Raw genomic sequence first — 22,711 nt, 5'->3', positions numbered from 1 at the left:
AGGGAATTTTATGGTAAGTTCAGGTAACGACGATGGAAGCGGACAGCGGTCTTACACCTTCTCTCCAGAGTAGACCACAAAGGCGCAATAATATTGAGATTTGGTGAATGTGGTGACCAGAGAGATGTGACAGTTCATCCTCGTGCTCACAAAACCAGTCCTGGACGATGCGAGCTGCGTGAACAGGGGTCTGCCGTCTTGGAACACATCATCACTATAGGGAAACAAGGCTGTACAACAGGGTGCACGTGATGAACCAAAATGGTCACATGTTCACTGGCAGTGTTGCGACCTTGCGCAGTACTCATGGGACCCATAGAATACTACGATTGGGTATCCTACTTGGCCAGAAATGGGAAACTGTGTGCAACAAGGTTCATCCCATAAAATGTCTTTCTGCCATTGCTCCACAGTCCACGTTTTATGGCTTCGGCACCACGTTATCCTGTTACGAGTATTTGCATCTCAGATGAGTGGTTTGACTTCAAGCTCGCCCTGCAATTCTTTGCTTATGGAGCTCCCTTCTTGTTGTTTTGGTGCTGACAGGGTTAAAGAATGCGACAATCAGTTCTTTAATGAATTTTGCAGGTGTCACGATCACTCAACACACGCTTTCGTCTGCCTTGTGGTTCAGCGGAGAAGTCTTTCCGTTTTCCATGTATGCGGTATAAAGCGTTGACGTAATACACTCACTGTTACACGGAGCACTGTTCTGACCTCTGTTGATACTTGCAACATATTGAGATCACAGCACAGATGCCTTTCGTGGTCAGACACAACAACGCAACCTGCAGGCTTGGTTAGCATCTGAATTTATGCTAAAGAATGCATTTCTAAGGTGTTGTCATATTTTTGTCCAACCCCCCTACATTTCTGTGTCAAATCGAAACTATTTTTTGGTGCTGGATGAAGCTCTCAAAAATCTTCTGCAAGCAGTGTACTTGAGATTGCAATTTACAAAGAGGAGGTGGAAAAATAAGGTACGCTTCTTAGTGCATAAATGTAGATTATTCATAGGATGTTAGGAATTCAGAAAGTCTGAAAAGAAACATCGAATATATTCAGGCGATTCCTGCTAGAGCTGTATTTTAGACGGTACACTCAATAGGAGGGTGTGTTACAGATATTCTCAGAGAAATTATCGTTGAAGTCGTTGGAAAAAATAGCGAAAATAGATTTATCGAACGAGTTATCATATTGGACTGTAAAGGAATCTGTCGCTTCCATCGTGCGTTTTGTTTTAAGTCCCAAAAGTCAAAACAAAGTGAATTAAAATACGTCCAAAAACATCAAGTCAGTAAAATGTGCCTCGCTCCAAGGTGAATGCAATGACAAGCAGTTACTTTTCACCGTCGGTATATTGTAGTGCTTGTAGCACATGTAATTATGAGGGTTAAACGAAAGTAACGGTACAGAACAAAGGAAGTGTTTGTACGAAGTACTTCCTTTCCTCGCTAACTGTTTAGAACCGAAGTATATGGTATGAATGTGTGTGTTGATCCTGCGGAAATACACTGCCGGAGGAAAAGTGCAACACCCTCCGTTACAACTCACGGTCACGGTAATGTTTGGTGTTTCTGTAGGGTGAAATAACAAGTGCTCACTGCATTGCACAGCTTGTTATTCTTCCCGTGTCATTTCTTTGACAGGAAGGTGATGTACTTTTTCAGCAGGATATTCACGTCCACAAATAGCTGTTGCGATGCAACTTGCTTTTCGTGGAGTACAACTGCCCTGGCCAACGGAATCAACAGATCTCTCCAATTAAACACGTGTGAGGCATGGTGAGCGGGAACTCACTCATTGTCTATAGCCTGCAAGAACCATTGCCAGATTGCAATAAACGGTGCAAGATGCTTGGGACTACCTATCGCAAGATGGCACCTTCGTGATTGTGTGCATTCGAGAATACACGTCTGCGTTGTCACGAGAGGGTGTTACACTGTTCATTGATGCGAGTATGTAGACATGCTTTACTGTGTCTTGTGTTTCATTTGTCTGAATTTATCATATACTACTACAATGAGGAACCACTGTCACCTCACTTGCCAATAAAATGATCTTTGAGGGTGTTGCATTTTTGTCCGTCAGTGTATTTTGTGGAACACTGCATGACGATTAAACGAACACGTTAATTTCGTCAGTAACATCAGTCCACCTGCTTGTAAGTCACAATAGTAATATGATTGATGCCGCAAAATATGGATAAAAATAAATTTCTTTAAGAAGTTAATAGTTGTGTGCTGTTTATGAGCAATTGACCTGCTTCGAGACGAGATGGAAAACCAGTCACATTTTTGCATTTATAATGTAGGCTGACGACATTACATGCGAGACGTACGAGCATTTCTGTGTCAACGTACGCACGTAGCTCAACAGACCGAGTTCCGCCAATTTACTGAATGGAACTGGTAAATTATGCCAGTAATGAAACTTAATGGCAGTTGCTCTTAAGTAGCGGAAGGCCCAGCCGAATTAGTTGCTTCACCACCGATTTGGACCCTTACTGCTTGGTCTTCCTATGGAGATGCGTGTGGATATTGACACAGTGAGTCTTACAAAAGATCAAGCCAAGCGTTACTGTATGAATAACCTCTTTTCCGTTTGATGCAGCCGTATTAGTTTATTAATTGTAGTCGTCAAATGTCCTTCGATGTTGTACTTTAACTGTCTTCATTGAAGGTAGAGTAGTTGTCAGCACTCTGAGAGCAAAGAACAAGAAGAAGACAAGAGAATATAGCGACTCTGTCTAAAATAAGATTACACACGTCTGTAAGTTAGGATACGGTATAAAAGGTTACAATCACATAGACCTTGCCTTTCTTACAAATAAGCCACGATAAAATAAAAAATGACTTTAGAAAATAATCAAAGGGAAGGGGTTTCCGCAACGCAGATAGCTTAAAACATGTCACTGCACCTCTACACTTCTGACAAAATAAGGGTCGTTGCTCAGATCAGACATCAACTGGACGTTGTTTTATTGGAGTAACGGTATGCAAGCGACGATCTGTTTACAGTGAGTTTGCCGTTACTTGTGATTAACTCCAGTAGATTCACAAACTACGGAAATCTGTATGCGTGGTGTGTGGAGATGTGGTGGGGAGGAAATGAATCGGCCACGACTTGCCCATTGGCTAGGGAATATGGGATTTGTTTGTTGAATAATCCTATGGTATCACCAAACATTATTCCTTCATCTTGCATGTATTTGTTTTTTCAACATATTGCAGAGCATGTCGCATTTACTCTACCATAACTTTGTGACTAAATCTTTTCTGTATGCTGCACTCAAATACCGTCTTCTATATGTTATACTATTCGCCAAGTTAAATGGTAAAATTCATGTGTAATTAGCAATACCCACTTATCCAAATGTGGAATTCTGTGCGCTGTTTCTGTACTTCTTATCCTGAGTGTGTGCTGGGGCAATCATTTTCGAAAATTTGCTTTAATATTTCAGTTATTTTCGAGGCGAATTGTTATAAGATATGTAATTTATTATTAATCAGATAATCACCGTCTTGATTTTCCACCTTTTTAAAAAGTCGCAAAGTGAACAGTGCACAAATGAATAAAATTGATGAAGGCGCCACTTGGATGCACTGGACCGATCTGTCACATTCTGTACTACTGAGTTAAGATGTCATTGTACTTGGTCTTCTTCGGATATACACGATGACTAAGGAAAACGCATCGCACTGTCTGTCAGTGCTTTCATGTCAGTAAATACGATCAACCCCGATTACGCGCTGACTCGCCATAAACCCACCGAAGCGCCTTCACTTCCGGGTGCAGTAATATTGTAGTCTACTAATACGTGCTCTGATTGCTTTGTGGTGACGTTTGAAGCGTACCACAGTGTGACTAATGACTCGCGAATTACTGCTTGACAACAGTAATCGAGGGGCAGTTATATCATCTAAGGACACCACTATTGGACGCTCGAAGCCGGGAAGAAGATCACGTGGACTGATAAGTGTCGTTACACGCCGATGAGAAAGTCAAAAAAGAAGAGCAAATGCATCTCACTCACTACCAGGGCACCTTTGGCGCAAATGTTTTACTGTCTCAGTTGCTTACATGGAAATAAGTGGATCCCCTGAGACGTCTGTCATCGTCGCTCAAAGGCGAACATGCGCATCCATTCTTTCGCCTCCTAATTTCATACGTCATAATAATCACATTTCCGTTTTCATTTAAACTCTTTCTTCGTGCTGTAGTAGTTGTTGAAGTACGCTCGTACGTACTTTGGTGTTTAATTTCCTGTGGTCCATGTCTTATTGAAGCTGACGTGCTGGTTCAAAACTCCAAGTTCAAGTAGAGTGTTGTTTATACTTTACCGTTTGTAACAATTGCCCAGCTAAGCATAATTTTGTCAAGTTTGATTCCATGTGAAGGTTGCTGTGGCCAGCGATTGTACTTTATTCAAGTAGTAAAAGGGCACAGCAATTAGTCGCAAATGATGTTTATTGCAGATTCGGTTCAAATGGTTCAAATGGCTCTGAGCACTATGGGACTTAACATCTATGGTCATCAGTCCCCTAGAACTTAGAACTACTTAAACCTAACTAACCTAAGGACATCACACAACACCCAGTCATCACGAGGCAGAGAAAATCCCTGACCCCGCCGGGAATGCAGATTCGGATTTCGGTTACTGTGTGGCCATCTTCAGTGCTAAAGATATGTAAAGAACCAGTTACAGTAAGGTAAAATGCATGAATTATTGTACATACAGTTGTATAATGCATTCATCATTTTCAGAAGAAGCACCTGTCCCGACAGTATCGTAAATTAGTGCACAAACCACCTCAGTCAGCACAAGAAAGCATACTTTCATTTCACCATCAGTCAGTTATTAGAAATTGCACATTCAGGTAAAGGGCATGTACCTGAGTTGAATACTATCAAATATATAGCTAAGATTGATAAATACCAGCTTAATTTATTAAATCTACAGCGTGTATAACAACTTAATGAACAGAAGGCAATGTGGTTGACGACAGCAGTAATAAGTACATTTGTTTACTGTACTATTGTAAAATCAGTGAGAGGGTGGTGTCAGTTTTTAGTAAACAAAAAGTGAAAGCTACCAGTGGTAACTTGGGTGGAATTTAAAAAAAAAAAATATTTCCCCTAGTTCAGATGTACCGGGTGATCAAAAAGTCAGTATAAATTTGAAAACTTAATAAACCACGGAATAATGTAGATAGAGAGGTAAAAATTGACACACCTACTTGGAATGACATGGGGTTTTATTAGAACAAAAAAAAGTATTGCTAGAAGCGTGAAAGATCTCTTGCACGCGTCGTTTAGTGATGATCGTGTGCTCAGCCGCCACTTTCGTCATGCTTGGCCTCCCAGGTCCCCAGACCTCAGTCCGTGCGATTATTGGCTTTGGGGGTTACCTGAAGTCGCAAGTGTATCGTGATCGACCGACATCTCTAGGGATGCTGAAAGACAACATCCGACGCCAATGCCTCACCATAACTCCGGACATGCTTTACAGTGCTGTTCACAACATTATTCCTCGACTACAGCTATTGTTGAGGAATGATGGTGGATATATTGAGCATTTCCTGTAAAGAACATCATCTTTGCTTTGTCTTACTTTGTTATGCTAATTAATGTTATTCTGATCAGATCAAGCGCCATCTGTCGGACATTTTTTGAACTTTTGTATTTTTTTGGTTCTAATAAAACCACATGTCATTCCAAGCATGTGTGTCAATTTGTACCTCTCTATCTACATTATTCCGTGATTTATTCAGTTTTCAAATTTATACTGACTTTTTGATCACCCGGTATATAGAATTGAATGTCCTGATTGTTAGGCAAATCGTTAGACGACTTGGCGAACATGTCTCTCTACGTTGTAAAAAAAAGCGTCAGCAAAATCTAATTTCGCTGCTCACCTTCTTGAAATTTTTTACAATCAGTTGTGATATCTAAGACACTCCTCAATGAGCAGCTAGCCATGATAAGATCCCAGTTTTTGTAATTGTTTAAAAATCATTGGGACTGGGCTTCTATGTGTCGATTCCAATAGATGCACTGGTCTAGCTATAACAACCTATTTACGAGGGTAGTTTGAAAATTTCTACCGGCCGTGGTGGCCGAGCGGTTCTAGGCGCTTAGTCCGGAACTGCGCGACTGCTACGGTCGCAGGTTCGAATCCTGCCTCGGGCATGGATGTGTGTGACGTCCTTAGGGTGGTAGGCTTAAGTAGTTCTTTCTAGGGAACTAATGACCTCATATGTTAAGTCCCATAGTGCTCAGAGCCATTTGAACCATTTTGAAAAGTTCTCGGAACGGAATAGAAAAAAAGTACTTAATCACTGAAACTTTTTTAATTTTTCAATGTAGTCTCCTCGTAGATTAATGCACTTGGTCCAACGATGTTCCAGTGCCTTGATCCCATCTCGAAAATGAGTCTCCTCCAGGCCCTCAAAATAGTTGTCAACTCTGGGTATCGGTTCTTCGTTTGGTGTGAATCTTCGTCAATCAAGAAAAATTTTCAGTTTTGGAAAGAGATGGAAGTCTGACGGAGCCATATCAAGTAAATAAGGCGGGTGTGGCAACAATTCACACCTTAGTTCGTGTAATTTTGCCATGGCGACAACACATGCGTGCTGGCGCGCATCAAAGAGTCGCGGCACCCATCTTGCAAATAATTTTTTCATTTTCAATTTCAGTGGAAATGTCGTGTGCCTTGTGACTCCCGTCGGGTAGATCGTTCGCCTTTTGCAATTCTTTCGAGTTGACGGCACTTCGGCGACTTGTGTGTCGATGGGGATGAAGGCCAACATAACACCCAGCCCCTGAGCGGAGAAAATCACCGACCCAGCCGGGCATGACGGTATGACATTCCGTCGCGCTGACCACTCAGCTACCAGGGGCGGACTAATTCTTCAGTTAAAATGTAATATACCCTTTCTGATGACATCTGGCAAGCGTGAGCAATTTCAAGCACTTTCAATCGGCGATCCTCAATGACCATTTTGTGCACTTTTGCAATGATTTCTGGAGTAGTGACGCATCTAGGCCGACCACTGCGCGGATCATCATCTTAGTTCTCCCAAACAAATATAAATTCATTTGCCCACTTGGCAACAGTTGAATATGAAGCAGCACAGTCCCACAGCGTATTCTGGAAATCAGCATGAATGTCCTTTGCTTTCATACCTTTCTTTACGAAGTACTTAATCAGTGCTCGAATCTCGATTTTTCCCATCTTCACAAATCACTACGCAGGAACAACAGATCCATGTCACCGCCACAGCTCTCTTCCAAGCGCACTGACGTGGCATGTGTTCACAGGCAACAGTCCAATGATTGGTTCAAATGGCTCTCAACACTATGGGACTCAACTTCTGAGGTCATCAGTCCCCTAGAACTTCGAACTACTTAGACCTAACCAACCCAAGGACACCACACACATCCATGCCCGAGGCAGGATTCGAACCTGCGACCGTAGCGGTCTTGCGGTTCCAGACTGTAACGCCTAGAACCGTTCGGCCACAGTCCAATGAAGAACACGTGAACAACTTGTTGCGCTAGCGCTATCCTCTCGTGGTGATTCCGAGAACTTTTCAAAAACCACCTTCGTGTGATTGCACTCCTTCTAGATCGCATACGAGTGCATAGTTGCTGGGGACAAGTATTATGTATTCCCACTTTAGTTTTAACGCCAAATTGTGTATATTATAATTAATTTTTATTTGAAAAGTATCTACATCCATATCAACATGGCTACTCCGCAAATCGCACTTAAGTGCGAGGCAGAGGGTTCATCGAACGACCTTTACAATAATTCTGTTATCCCACTCTCGAACAACGCGCGGCAAAAACCAAATACGTAAATCTTTCCGCGCGTTCTCTGATTTCCATATTTTATTATGATGATCGTTTCTCCCTGTGTAGGTCGGCGTCAACTATGAGAGAGAACATTATAAAGCAGAAAGATATCGGGTTCTTTTGATATACTGCTCTTAGTGCGATAATAATAACACCATTCTTGTCTGTTCCAATACCTTCGTCTGTGCATAGACAGTAACAGTGTTTTAATAAAAAGAATTGTTAACTTAGATCTTTTGAACAAAATATTTTGTATTCTGCAAAGTATAGTCAGTTGTAAAGTATGCAACAGTAACTGATGCCACAGGTTAGTTCATATAATTACCACCTTGTATATATAACTGTAAAACATTAGGCACTGTTTTAGTTAAATTACCTTATTTGTTTTAAGTAAATAAGTTTTTAAAAGTAAAAAATAATAAGTAATGTGGTAAAACATACGGATTGTAAAATAATGTTAATACATGTTGTCAACACATCAGAAATGTAAAGAGGGCGCTGTGAATTGAAATGATGAACACTGAACAGCGACCTCAGTGTGAACTCAGCCCTTGATATGGATAATCTAGTTTGGACTGCGTCTTTTTATTGTTTTAAGGTATATTTACTGGTATGTGTTTTATCATTGACTCACATTTAAAGTTTACACAACTGTACATATAATAAGGCATGCATGTTATCTTACTGTAACTGGTTCTTTGTATGTCTTTTAGCACTGAAGGTGACTACCCTGTGACTGAAATCTGGATTTACAATAAACATTATTTGCGACTAATTGCTACACCCTTTTTTACTTGAAATAAATACGGTCACTGGGCACATCAGCTGCCACATGGAGTCCAACCTGATTTTCGTTACTGGCCGTCCATCCGGGGGCTACAAGTTAGTTTCCTATTGCTTGTTTGTGAGTGCGACGACGGAGTGTTAAACGTACACGTGAGAATTTTTCGCGTAGCTATGAATTTTTCATTCGCACAAAAGCAAAGTATTTCAAAAATGCAAATAATGATAATATCTGAACAGTCATTTTTTGTAGAACGAGTTTCGGGCTTCGGTTCTTTTTCACTAATTTCAAACCAGAATAGTAATTTGCTGACTTTCTCTGTTTCATGCTTAAAGCCAACAGGACTTCAGTGTGAAGAGCGTCTATCGTTGCTGTCCAAGTCTACTGATGTTACATTCCAGTGAAAACAATCGTACCGTTTTCCTGTGAGGATTTATTATATACTTCTATTTATAACATAATGACACTATAACTTACGGAATCGTCGATAAAACTGTAAATCGTAGCTGAACTGGGAATAATCACTATAAAGATGTGACAATCCAAAAACATGTTCAGCCATGAAAACAAATAAAGTAAACTTGCTCTCACGAACAACGAAATATTTTCAGGTATATATCTTGTATCAATCAGGAAAATCCTGAAAAATCTTAGCGAATTTTTTGATGGGATAATCTGTCGCCGTGTTCTAAATCTGAGGTTGTGAACGACAAAACCAGTTCAAATACTGATGATGTGCCATTAGGGACCTTGTCTCACAATTGTCATTTTGCAGTCTTTGTGTGATACGTAACAATTCAGTCCAGTGGTGAACAACCTTTTACTCACCTCAATGTGTGCGGTATGTGTTGGAGGGTAACTCATTGAAATTTGTTCCCTGTTAACCTTCATGCGCTCGCGCTAGAAATAGTCTCGTGTTCGGACGTATTTGAACATGTCCTGAGAAGCAGAGAGTTGCGACTTGGACGAACTTTGAGCAGCATCTGTCGGAAAAAGGTGCAACTAGAGAATAAATGTCCCTTCCGTCGCCTCGTTACCTTTGTGGAGTAAGTATGGAGCGAAATTGCAAAAAGGTGGCGGTCACTTCACCGCCCGCGCGAGCGCTTGAAGGTTAAAGCGATCCATCAAGATTGTTGTCTTGTGGGGACTAACAGTCGCAAGGCTTGAATCTTGGACATTAGGTATTAAATTTGTGTAGTTTCCGTAATCCTCACTCATAATGACTCTTCTCCGAGCGTTTAACCTCTTAACATATGTATTATTTACAGTATGATGGTTCTTTTTTCAACAAATTTTTTATTGCCAAAATGAAATATTTAGTGAAGCACAATAATGACAGTAACAATGAAATTAAATGGACATTTTCATCTCTAAATAGCCCCTGGTTTAAAATCACGAGCATACTCGTGATAGGCTTAACCTTTTCTTCTTCTTAAAATTACAGTAATTCTGTGCATCGAAGCACTAAAAGTGAACAACAACACTAACCATTAAAATTTAGAGCCATTGTTTATATGTTTGTGGCCGTGTGAAATACCCTGAAGCAAGGATCAATACACAAAGCTACACCACAGTCTTTACACATGTATCTTGATTCCATTCGCGCCTTCTTCCCTCTGGCATCACGCACACTACTGCACATCCTACACGTTCTTGTTGGATTCTGCTTCTTCTCGGTCGGAGGAATCGTAGATGGAAAATGACGTCCAACAAGTCGCGTTGGGGTTGATTTTGCTGATGGACGGCCCGCTGCTTTGGGTGAACATTCCTCCCCCTGATGCTTGGCAATGAGCTGTTCAGCGACAGCCATACATATCTGTTCTTTTTGTTAGCAGAAGGTCAGCAAGCTGGGGAGAACTGTAATAATTATCTAGAGTCCAGCAGTCTCCCATATTTAGCGAGGTTTGCATTAGTGTCATTACAATTTGTGACGACATTGGCAGATCCTTGTATTCTTCCTCAAATGTAGTGCCCTTGCCAGGCGGCAGCTGGTAGCCGAGCGGTTCTAGGCGCTTCAGTCTGGAACTGCGCGACCGCTACGGTCGCAGGTTCGAATCCAGCCTCGGGCATGGATGTGTGTGCTGTCCTTAGGTTAGTTAGGTTTAAGTAGTTCTAAGTTCTAGGGGACTGATGACCTCAGATGTTAAGTCCCATAGTGCTCAGAGCCATTTGAACCAGTGCCCTTGCCAACGTAAATAATTAGGGACAAAACATATCCAGTCTGTGACTCACACAACATGAATGTTTTTATGCCAAACCTAGCTCTCTTGAGCGGCAAATACTGGATCCATCCCAGTCGCCCTTTATATAACACCAGGCTTTCATCTACGGTGACGTCTTTCTGGAACACCGCTGTTTCTAAATTTAGCCGACAGGTAGCTCACAATAGGCCAAACTTTGTGTTGTGGATGGCTTTCTGCGTTATAGGTTGCATTATCCGAAAAATGTAAGTTCTTCTTCGAATTGACAAACCTCTTGAATGGTAGAACCTCTAAAAATTGGTGTGGCTAATGTAGCTCTTTTTGTCATTTACATCTGATATGTTGGTTTTTTCACATTGCTTTGTAACAATATTACAGCAACAAATATGTACATCTCATCAATTGTTGGCTTCCATGCCGGGACGTTTGTTTGTTGGTCTCGGTAACCAAAATTTGCATGTATCCGTCATGAATGAACTGTCTAAAATAATGCAAGACATCTTCAATACAGGGTTCACAATTAATTTGAGGTTTACCTGTAAAAGGAAAACGCGATAGATGGATCTATCTCGTACCACACTCTGGCGCTCGCAATGGCACACTCAGAAGAAACTGATTCATCACTTCCTTCTTCCGAACTCTCTTTATAGCTATCTTCAGAACTCTCAGACCCACTAAATTCAATATGAAACTCATCTTCACTCTCCATTTTCATAAAACGTGAGGAAATAACAGGCAATCTGCAAGAACAGATTGTAGTGTGACCGCTAGTACAACTGCCTGATTCAGAGACATCTCTTGCCAGAAATATACACTTCAGAGTAACACACCACAGTGACATCTACCGAAAATATCAAGGAACTGCCCAAACACGAGATAGAACGAGTAAATTCGGCCTTTTAAAACGTGTGGCAGTCGGAAATGATAAGCCCAAGTGTACTCGGCGTTTTATTATTTCGTCATAATTAAAAAAACGAGTATACTTGGGATTTTATGTTAAGCGTTAATGGAGTCATCGTAATATTTAGTGGTCACCGTAGCGTTTTAATAGCGGGTCACCGTATGTACCCATTTTTAATTACGCTATATAAAATTTAAACCAGGGAGATTCTGATCCACGGTCTTCTCACAAAACTTTCCCTATAGTCTTCGAACTCGACACCATTCTGCATTATTTTGTAACATGTCGTAACCATCCGAAAAGAGCAACGATGCAGTGTTAGGTGTGAGAACTAGGCGACAATGATAGGACTAACCAGCGGAATTGAAATTCCGTTCATCAAAATAGTTGCCATGTGAATATATCATTCTGTGTACAGCCATCGTTATCTACCGGTGTAAGGTAAAAAAATCCTTTCCTGTTTTTTTGCGTTAATCAATCACACGACAGTCAACAAAACGTTCTGTCAGCCGAGACTGACCACATCACTTTACCAGTTTCCTGCTCCCACATTCTAATTTAACTGGATTCGCAGCACGTGAGCCACTGGCGTTTACACTATCGCACCAAGATTGAGAGTCTATGAGACGATCACAGTTTTTGCGCCAGTGTGCAGATGGTCCTGATAGATGCCTCCAACAGATTGTTCTGCTGAGTCTTCCTTTGCTTGTTGCGGAATATGTGTCAACTAATCGACTTAGCGAAAGAATCATGTCTGTATAAATATTAATACGAATAAAATTCCTATGTCAATGCATTGGAATCATAAATTGTATAAGACTTAGACGTTGGCTACAGAGGCAGAGATAATGGCGATTTGCGTTATCTTCAGACGTAGAAACACAAATCTCAATTATATCGACGCTTCGAAGAAAGGTGATGTGAGGGTGATTGTGCTTAGGTAACAGTTGTCACAGTAGAAATAAATTAACACTGCCTTAAGCCGCGTACACACTGCCACTGGAAACATGTTTCTGCCGGAAACATTGTTTTCTGCGATGTTTCGCAAATGTTTCCGACTTTGTTTCTGGTCTCTGTTTCCGTCCACACTGGCGGCAAACATTTCTCGTGTGTTCACGCCGTCTGCAGTGCCCCTTGTGTTATTGTGTTCGTATCGTCTGCTGCTGCGTTATGTCTGGTGTCGAAGAAACAATAATGATATGTGGAGCTGCATTATTAATGCTAGAAGGTTTACACAAACAAAATGAAAGGCGTCCTCGTCGTTGGTGGAGAAAAACATTCTATAGAAGAACTAGCGGAAATAATCTGCTACGTGAGCTGAGTATGGAAGACGGCTCTGGCTTCCGCAACTTCACTCGGATCTCACCTACCGATTTTGAATATCTGGCAAATATGATATCACCATTTGTTTCAAAAAAAGACACGAATTTCAGGAAAGCTATTTCAGTCAACCAAAGGCTTGCAGTTACTCTTCGTTTCCTGGCAACAGGAGATTCATTTCAGAGCCTTGCGTATTTATTTCGCATTTCGAAACAAGCAATATCTAAAGTAGTACCCGAAGTATGTGAAGCTCTGGTGGAAGTACTGAAGGATTATGTAAAGGTAAGTAAATGAAAAACATCGTTAAATAAGCACATTTACGAAGGTTATTATTTCTCAATTACGTTACATAATTCGTCAAACACAACTTCTTCAACTGCGTTGTCACTGTCACTGTCTACATAGCTTGTAAATGTAACAGGGGAATTGTTACTTGATGATGATGGCCCTGCTACATTCATACCCCTTTTCGACTGCTCACTTTCTAAATACGCTACATGTTGTTTCATTAGTACATTATTAAGAATAGCCATTGTTTTTGCTCGTTGTAACTCGGGCAATTTCCTTAAAACTGAGGCCACATACTGCCCATACGCACTGCATTCATCGTCCTTGTCTTCTTGTTTTTGCAGCACTTTAGTTAGCAATTGAGTAGCAATCTTGAAGGGTTGCTGCATGTCTTTTTTCTCGCCCATCATCCTTCTGATTTTTGGTGGTGGAGGACTGGAAGGTCCAGCTGCAACCTCTTCGTCCTCAATTGTGCCCTCTGGCGAATGTACGAAAACCTGAAAATCAAATTTCTTTCTTTCAGATACCTGCGACTGAAAACGACTGGAGTGAAACAGCATGTTTATTCTCACAGATTCTTCAGTTCCCCCATTGTGTCGGAGCAATTGACGGGAAACATATCGTGCTACAGTGCCCTGTTGGTAGTGGAAGTGAATATTACAATTATAAAGGTTCATTCAGCATTGTGCTGCTTGCTGTCGTCGATGCCAGCTACAACTTTTTGTACGCAGACATCGGCTGCCAAGGCAGAATATCAGATGGTGGTGTGTTCAAAAACGCGAGCATAAATGAGTTGATTAACAAAAAGAAACTTAACTTGCCACATGCCGAATGCTTACCAGGTGGCACCAAGGCCCTACCATATGTTTTTGTAGCAGATGATGCATTTCCCTTACAGGAAAACATTATGAAACCCTACCCGGGAAAACATGTTAAAGGTTCAAAAGAGAGAGTTTTTAATTACAGGCTTTCAAGGGCCAGAATGGTTGTTGAGAACACTTTCGGCATTATGGCTTCAGTTTTTCGTGTGTTTAAAAAACCTATGTTGCTACAACCGGAAAAGGCAAAAACTGTCACACTTACAGCTGTATGTCTCCACAATTTTTTAAGGCGAAATGCTGCGGCAAGGAACCAGTACTCCCCACATGGAAGCTTCGATTCCTACGATTTACAAACAGGTGAAATGATTCCAGGCACATGGAGACGAGATGACACTGCATCAGTTTTCATTTCAGCACAGAATATACCAAGGAAAGCTGCTTCCACGAATAAACAAATTCGAGACGAATTTGCTAATTATTTTTTAAGCCCACACGGAAGTGTACCGTGGCAAAATAACTATGGGTGAATGTGACTGTGTACTATAAAATACAAATAAAGACAAACAAGCATAATTTTCGTACCTCATTTTCCACAGTATCTGTTGTCTCCTTTGGCTCATGTACATCGTCCAAGAACTGCAGCAGCCGATAGCCGAACCAGTTCGAGTCATATGCAGTGTCTGCACCACTACCAGATGGTCTGCTGGCAATAATTTTTCTTTTCTCGCGCCTGTACGCAACCACTAGCGATCGTATTTTCTTCTCAACACTTCCCTTGTCCGTGCTAAAGGCTGTTGCAATTTTTGCAAGAGCATCGTGTTTTTTAAGGGTATTTTTGTAATCCTTGCTCCGGACGTTCCATAAACAATCCTCCTCCTGGTACATTGCAATTAAATCGACAATTTGTTGCCTTGACCACTCCATTATTCTACAAAACAAAGCGAAAATGAAAACGACAGTAAACAGAACACCGCTAAAAAGTTGACGACACACACACACATACGCTAGCGCCGTGCAGCGGTGACAAGTGGTAGCTAGCCGGAAACATTGTTTCCTTTGATCTGTACCGACACTGCTACGGATAGATGTTTCTGTGTTTCCAAACATGTTTCGAAACATGTTTCCAAATGGTGTCCACATCAAGCTACCGGAAACATGTTTTGAAAACATGTTTCAGTCTCAGTGTGTACGCGGCTTTAGAAAGCAACGAGTGTGATATCCGATCTTATGGCCCTTCAGTACGCCAAGAAACGTCTGGATGTTAACATCGCTACCCCCTCGTGTTACAGATCAGCACCTGAATTATTGAGACATATCCAGGTGAAAGAACCAAGCATCCAGTAGCATGCGAGATTATGAAAAACGTTAAAGTGCACAACTACAAATTGTGATGTTTAAGATGTGCTGCATAAAAGATCATTGCGGCATTCCTGGAAATAAATCAGCAGGAAGCTAATCAAAGCAGCTGTTTGTTTCGTATCACTTCTAAGTTCTGAAACTAATAATCAAGGAGAAGTGGAACGAAGAATGAGAAGAGTCTTCCAAATACGTATTGGCGAATATTATGTCTAAATGAATCCGGAATTTGTGGCTAGCTTCTATTTTTAAATACATCGATAGTCCAGAAAATCCAAAAACGTAATAACGTGCCTCGCTCTCAAACACAGCTATTACAGAAGACATCCACATTACATTGGCTTGACCGCTCTCCCATTTTTGTAGTTTTGCATAAACATACAGTACTGAAATTCAGTTCTGCAACATCTAGTCTACATGTGTTGTAGTCTGCAGATCGTTTATAACTACGCTGCTGTGTCTAAAAGTGCTTGTTTTTGTTCGGCACTGCGGTCCGTTTCGCGCCTGTTTGAAGTGAATATTTCTCTGTGTTGTTAACGTGTTAGGCTTTTTCGGACGTGGAAGAAACTCTTAAGCGTCTGTGTGGAATGCACGTGGATTGAAGAAAATAATATGAACACTTGTGTAATAGCAGTATTCAAAGGACACCTGCCATATACTCCCACACTCCAGTATTGAATCATGCCACTTCGCGGTCGAAAACATCCACACGTCAGTCAGTTATTAGAAGTAAACAACGGACTAATGTGAAATACAAGTTGCAGTTGAAAAGTTCCGTGAATGTTCTCAAAAAAGTAAAGGAAACAAGAATTACAAACAAAATACCTTTACTTGCCGTCAAAGTAATCACCATTAGCTACAACACACTTCTGACATCGATTGCAAAGCTATTGGAAACTCTCAACAAACGTTTGTTGTGGAATCGCTCGAAACATCGTAGTCACGTGTTGTTGGATATGCGCAACGTGTCCGAAGCATATTGCCTTTCAGAGCTACTTTAAGGAGGGGAAACAAAAAGAAGTCTACCGGCGCCATGTCTGGAGAATAGGGAGGAGAATAGGGAGGGTGATGAACAGACATCTTGCACTGAGCGAGAAAGTTGAGTACCGCACGCGGTTCGCAGTGTGCGAATGGGTCGTAGCCGTGGCGGAGATTCTACTGCCCATTTTGGTACAGTTCTGGCCGAACTGCAGTTTCAAAAATCCCCCGTAAACTTCTGCGTTGACAGGTTGACCTCGGGCAGAAATTCATGATGGATCAAGCCCATCTCCTGTAAGGATGGTTTCAGGTTAGACATGTTGATGATATTTTCTGACGTTTCCTCCAAGTTTGCTTCTGCTCGTCTATCTGCGTGTGCGGTATAAGCCAACCATAAGTTTCCCGCTTGTTCAAATGTTCGTGAACGGTGACGTTTACACTGTCTTTGCTTATCTTCAACTCTTTTGCATCATTCCCAAAGACAAGTACCGATCAACCGCAAACCTCCGTCGCACTCGTTCGATGTTCTCTGGGATTGTGCGTGTTGACGGCCGACCCGAACGCGACCCATCCCCACCTTCCTTCCGTCTCCATAGAGTTGAAACCATTCTCTCACGCACTTTTTACTCACTGCTTCAACACCGTATACTTGCACTAACGTTCCATGACTCTCCGTCACCGTTTTCTCTAATTTGAAGAAAACCTTCTTGTTAACACATTGCTCCAGTTTGCGCCCTATTTTGCACTGGCATGATTTCTCACGCTGAACCCGTTAGCGTGGTCGCAGCGTGCACCACTATTTCACTTCGGTGATCTTCGTGACGGCGGGCGCTTGTTGACATGTCTCTCAAAGTGTATGCGTAGGCGCTTCATCCTGACCAGCGCGGTTTTTAATACGTGGGACCATACACCGAACTTCTTAGACGCACCATGTATATCGCAGTGTACAAACTTTGTTGTGGCTGATTTCCCAGAATTCAAAGCTGAAATGATTTTGTGGTCGGCCACTCTTGTTGGTGTCGTAAGTAGCACCCTGTAGACTGGTATAACATCCTACAACGAATAAGAAAGTACATCATCAGCTAAACTCAAAGCGGCCGAAACTCATAGATGATTTGTAGACAGAATGACTATGTTCCGGATAAGACAAGAGATGAACTTATGTGGATGATGTACAGTCGTAAACTATCTGGTTTGAGCTGACTTTAAATTTTCGCTGTGTTAGAGTCAAGCTGCCTTCAATACAATGGTTGTCTGGAAGACCACATTACTATGATAGGCGTCGCCCTCTTGGATGTATGCCCTTGCACTTCATTTCGTGTGAACTAATTTACCGAGCTAGCTACAGAGGGACCTACAGTTTAATGTGGACCCAGTCGTACACTGCAACTTGGAGTTGTATACACCAAAAAATCATTGCCAGAGGTCAATGAATTGATAAATGTTTGAAAAAATTCTACGACCGACTGAAGCATGAACTGCGAACTGTAGACTTAACTGGCACCCACTGATTCACAGAGCTACACTTGTAGAATAATTAATTCGAAACCATTGATTACACTATTCACTTCCTTGAAAAGACGAAATAGCTGTCACGACCATAAAAATTGGACCAGTTACAATGAGATTGTCATCAAACAAATTGGAAAATGATTTAGAAAACATATTTGTAGGTTGTGAAAATGGTAATTGACCCGAAATAATGAAAAGTGTGAGGTCATCCACATGAGTGCTAAAAGAAATCCATTTAACGTCGGTTACAAGATTTTTCAGTCAAATCTAAAGGCCTTAAATTCAACTAAATAGCTAAGAATTATAATTACGAACAACTTAAAAAAATAGAAAGAACACATAGAAAGTGTTGCGGAGAAGGCGAAGCCAAGACTGCGTTTTATTGGCAGAACACTTAGAAGATGCAACAGATCTACTAAAGAGACTGCCTGCACTACGCTTGTCTGTTCTCTTTTGGAGCACTGCGGTGTGTGGGATTCTTACCAGACAGGGTTAACGTAGTCCATCGAGTAAGTTCAAAGAAAGGCAGCACGTTTTGTATTGACGTGAAATAGGGGAGAGAGTGTCACGGACATTATAAGGGATATGGGTAGGACATCATTAACACAAAGGCGTTTCTCGTTGTGGCGGGATCTTCTCATGAAATTTGAATCAGTAACTTTCTCCTCCGAATGTGACAATATTTTATTGACGCCGACCTAAATAGAGACAAACGATCATCATAATAAAATAATGGAAATCAGAGCTCGCACGGAAAAATATAGGTGTTCACTTTTTCCGCGCGGTTTTCGAGAGTGGAATAATAGAGAATTATTGTGAAGGTGGCCCGATGAACCCTCTGCCAGGTGATTTGCAGAGTATCCATGTAGATGTAGGTCTGTTTAGAAGAATCACCTTATGTATTGAGCACATTATTCCCAACCAGTGGACTTGACCAGGTTTGGAAAACGCGAGTAAAAGCTTTATCAACTACTGCGAAGCATGGCGGAGGGTTAATGAACTTGTGTAGGTAAGAGGGGTGTGGGTCGCTCTGACATCTTGAACAACTTCTTGTCCTGCATGGATGGATTTACCTGGCGATATTATGAGTACTTTGGGCCAAAATTGTCACCCAGTATTCCCTCGGTAACGAACCCGGTACCATGACAGTAATACTCCCAGTCACACTTTGACATTTTCCAAGATTTGTATTATAAAGACAAAGATGAAGTAAAATACCTGACCTGAATGTAATTGAGCATTCTTGTAGTAATTATAAAGACAAAGATGAAGTACAATACATGACCTGAATATAGTTGAGCATTCTTGAAGTATTTTTGAGGAAAATCTGTGCAGTTCATATCCTCCAATGTCACTTTTGGAGTTAGTAGTGGCATACTATGGGGTTTGTCCGCCCATGACAATTTAAAATACTGCGCCCCCTCATAAGCTGTTGCAAATCCAAGTTTTAAAACTATTTATTTTCTAAATCTACAATTAGAAATCAAATTGCTTCTATAAAAATATTAATGTTTACTTCAAAAGTGAAACAGCTTATAGGTATCAATACAAGCATAACAATATATGGAAACAGAAAAAAGAAAGCACGGATGCTCAAATCGTTGTAGGCACTGAAAGCTGGCCAAAGCCGGTGATAAGCTCAGCCGAAATTTTTGCGAAGAACCTAACGGCATTCCGAAAGGACAGGCTAAAAACTGTTGGCAGTGCCGTGTTTGTTGCTGTTAGAAGTAGTTTATCTCTTCGCAAAATTGAAGTAGATAGTTCCTGTGAGTAAGTATGGGCAGAGATCATTCTTGGCAACCGAATAAAATAATAATTGGATCCTTTTACCGTCGGCCGGGGTGGCCGAGCGGTTCTGGGCGCTACAGTCTGGAACTGCGCGACCGCTACGGTCGCAGGTTCGAATTCTGCCTCGGGCATGGATGTGTGTGATGTACTTAGGTTGGTTAGGTTTAAGTAGTTCTAAGTTCTAGGGGACTGATGACCTCAGAATTTAAGTCCCATAGTGCTTGTAACAATAACCAAAACGGCCTTGCTGTGCTGGTACTGCGAACGGCTGAAAGCAAGGGGAAACTACAGCCGTAATTTTTCCCGAGGGCATGCAGCTTTACTGTATGATTACATGATGATGGCGTCCTCTTGGGTAAAATATTCCGGAGGTAAAATAGTCCCCCATTCGGATCTCCGGGCGGGGACTACTCAAGAGGATGTCGTTATCAGGAGAAAGAAAACTGGCGTTCTACGGATCGGAGCGTGGAATGTCAGATCCCTTAATCGGGCAGGTAGGTTAGAAAATTTAAAAAGGGAAATGGATAGGTTGAAGTTAGATATAGTGGGAATTAGTGAAGTTCGGTGGCAGGAGGAACAAGACTTCTGGTCAGGTGACTACAGGGTTATAAACACAAAATCAAATAGGGGTAATGCAGGAGTAGGTTTAATAATGAATAAGAAAACAGGAATGCGGGTAAGCTACTACAAACAGCATAGTGAACGCATTATTGTGGCCAAGATAGATACGAAGCCCACACCTACTACAGTAGTACAAGTTTATATGCCAACTAGCTCTGCAGATGACGAAGAAATTGAAGAAATGTATGATGAAATAAAAGAAATTATTCAGATTGTGAAGGGACACGAAAATTTAATAGTCATGGGTGACTGGAATTCGAGTGTAGGAAAAGGGAGAGAAGGAAACATAGTAGGTGAATACGGATTGGGGGACAGAAATGAAAGAGGAAGCCGCCTGGTAGAATTTTGCACAGAGCACAACATAATCATAACTAACACTTGGTTTAAGAATCATGAAAGAAGGTTGTATACATGGAAGAACCCTGGAGATACTAAAAGGTATCAGATAGATTATATAATGGTAAGACAGAGATTTAGGAACCAGGTTTTAAATTGTAAGACATTTCCAGGGGCAGATGTGGACTCTGACCACAATCTATTGGTTATGACCTGTAGATTAAAACTGAAGAAACTGCAAAAAGGTGGGAATTTAAGGAGATGGGACCTGGATAAACTAAAAGAACCAGAGGTTGTACAGAGATTCAGGGAGAGCATAAGGGAGCAATTGACAGGAATGGGGGAAATAAATACAGTAGAAGAAGAATGGGTAGCTTTGAGGGATGAAGTAGTGAAGGCAGCAGAGGACCAAGTAGGTAAAAAGACGAGGGCTAGTAGAAATCCTTGGGTAACAGAAGAAATATTGAATTTAATTGATGAAAGGAGAAAATATAAAAATGCAGTAAGTGAAACAGGCAAAAAGGAATACAAACGTCTCAAAAATGAGATCGACAGGAAGTGCAAAATGGCTAAGCAGGGATGGCTAGAGGACAAATGTAAGGATGTAGAGGCCTATCTCACTAGAGGTAAGATAGATACTGCCTACAGGAAAATTAAAGAGACCTTTGGAGATAAGAGAACGACTTGTATGAATATCAAGAGCTCAGATGGAAACCCAGTTCTAAGCAAAGAAGGGAAAGCAGAAAGGTGGAAGGAGTATATAGAGGGTCTATACAAGGGCGATGTACTTGAGGACAATATTATGGAAATGGAAGAGGATGTAGATGAAGATGAAATGGGAGATATGATACTGCGTGAAGAGTCTGACAGAGCAATGAAAGACCTGAGTCGAAACAAAGCCCCCGGAGTAGACAATATTCCATTGGAACTACTGACGGCCGTGGGAGAGCCAGTCCTGACAAAACTCTACCATCTGGTGAGCAAGATGTATGAGACAGGTGAAATACCCTCAGACTTCAAGAAGAATATAATAATTCCAATCCCAAAGTAAGCAGGTGTTGACAGATGTGAAAATTACCGAACTATCAGTTTAATAAGTCACAGCTGCAAAATACTAACACGAATTCTTTACAGACGAATGGAAAAACTAGTAGAAGCCAACCTCGGGGAAGATCAGTTTGGATTCCGTAAAAACACTGGAACACGTGAGGCAATACTGACCTTACGACTTATCTTAGAAGAAAGATTAAGGAAAGGCAAACCTACGTTTCTAGCATTTGTAGACTTAGAGAAAGCTTTTGACAATGTTGACTGGAATACTCTCTTTCAAATTCTAATGGTGGCAGGGGTAAAATACAGGGAGCGAAAGGCTATTTACAATTTGTACAGAAACCAGATGGCAGTTATAAGAGTCGAGGGACATGAAAGGGAAGCAGTGGTTGGGAAGGGAGTAAGACAGGGTTGTAGCCTCTCCCCGATGTTCTTCAATCTATATATTGAGCAAGCAGTAAAGGAAACAAAAGAAAAATTCGGAGTAGGTATTAAAATCCAGGGAGAAGAAATAAAAACTCTGAGGTTCGCAGATGACATTGTAATTCTGTCAGAGACAGCAAAGGACTTGGAAGAGCAGTTGAATGGAATGGACAGTGTCTTGAAAGGAGGATATAAGATGAACATCAACAAAAGCAAAACAAGGATAATGGAATGTAGTCTAATTAAGTCGGGTGATGCTGAGGGAATTAGATTAGGAAATGAGGCACTTAAAGTAGTAAAGGAGTTTTGCTATTTGGGGAGCAAAATAACTGATGATGGTCGAAGTAGAGAGGATATAAAATGTAGGCTGGCAATGGCAAGGAAAGCGTTTCTGAAGAAGAGAAATTTGTTAACATCCAGTATTGATTTAAGTGTCAGGAAGTCGTTTCTGAAAGTATTTGTATGGAGTGTA

General features: G+C 41.3%; 3 protein-coding genes across 4 annotated transcripts in view; 2 read left to right on the top strand and 1 right to left on the bottom strand.

Moving 5' to 3' along the window:
- LOC124787624 (glycerol-3-phosphate acyltransferase 1, mitochondrial) overlaps positions 1 to 22,711 on the top strand; it is a 401,021-nt gene that overhangs the window by 95,562 nt on the left and 282,748 nt on the right. The gene's annotated exons all lie outside the window — the stretch shown is intronic.
- Positions 12,891 to 14,748, top strand: LOC124787625 (protein ALP1-like). Its single transcript, XM_047254386.1, has 2 exons — positions 12,891 to 13,348; positions 13,878 to 14,748. Exons 1-2 carry the CDS (start codon positions 12,917 to 12,919, stop codon positions 14,700 to 14,702), a joined length of 1,257 nt encoding a protein of 418 aa, XP_047110342.1. The 5' UTR covers positions 12,891 to 12,916; the 3' UTR covers positions 14,703 to 14,748.
- On the bottom strand, positions 13,385 to 15,215 carry LOC124787627. Its single transcript, XM_047254388.1, has 2 exons — positions 14,758 to 15,215; positions 13,385 to 13,851 (listed from the first exon to the last, which is right to left on the bottom strand). The coding sequence occupies exons 1-2, from the start codon at positions 15,097 to 15,099 to the stop codon at positions 13,396 to 13,398; spliced, it is 798 nt and encodes a 265-aa protein (XP_047110344.1). The 5' UTR covers positions 15,100 to 15,215; the 3' UTR covers positions 13,385 to 13,395.

Source organism: Schistocerca piceifrons, chromosome 3, assembly GCF_021461385.2.
Source record: "Schistocerca piceifrons isolate TAMUIC-IGC-003096 chromosome 3, iqSchPice1.1, whole genome shotgun sequence".
Lineage (NCBI taxonomy): Eukaryota > Metazoa > Arthropoda > Insecta > Orthoptera > Acrididae > Schistocerca > Schistocerca piceifrons.
Note: the sequence above shows the minus strand (reverse complement) of the source record. Positions and strands in the feature narration are given on the sequence as shown.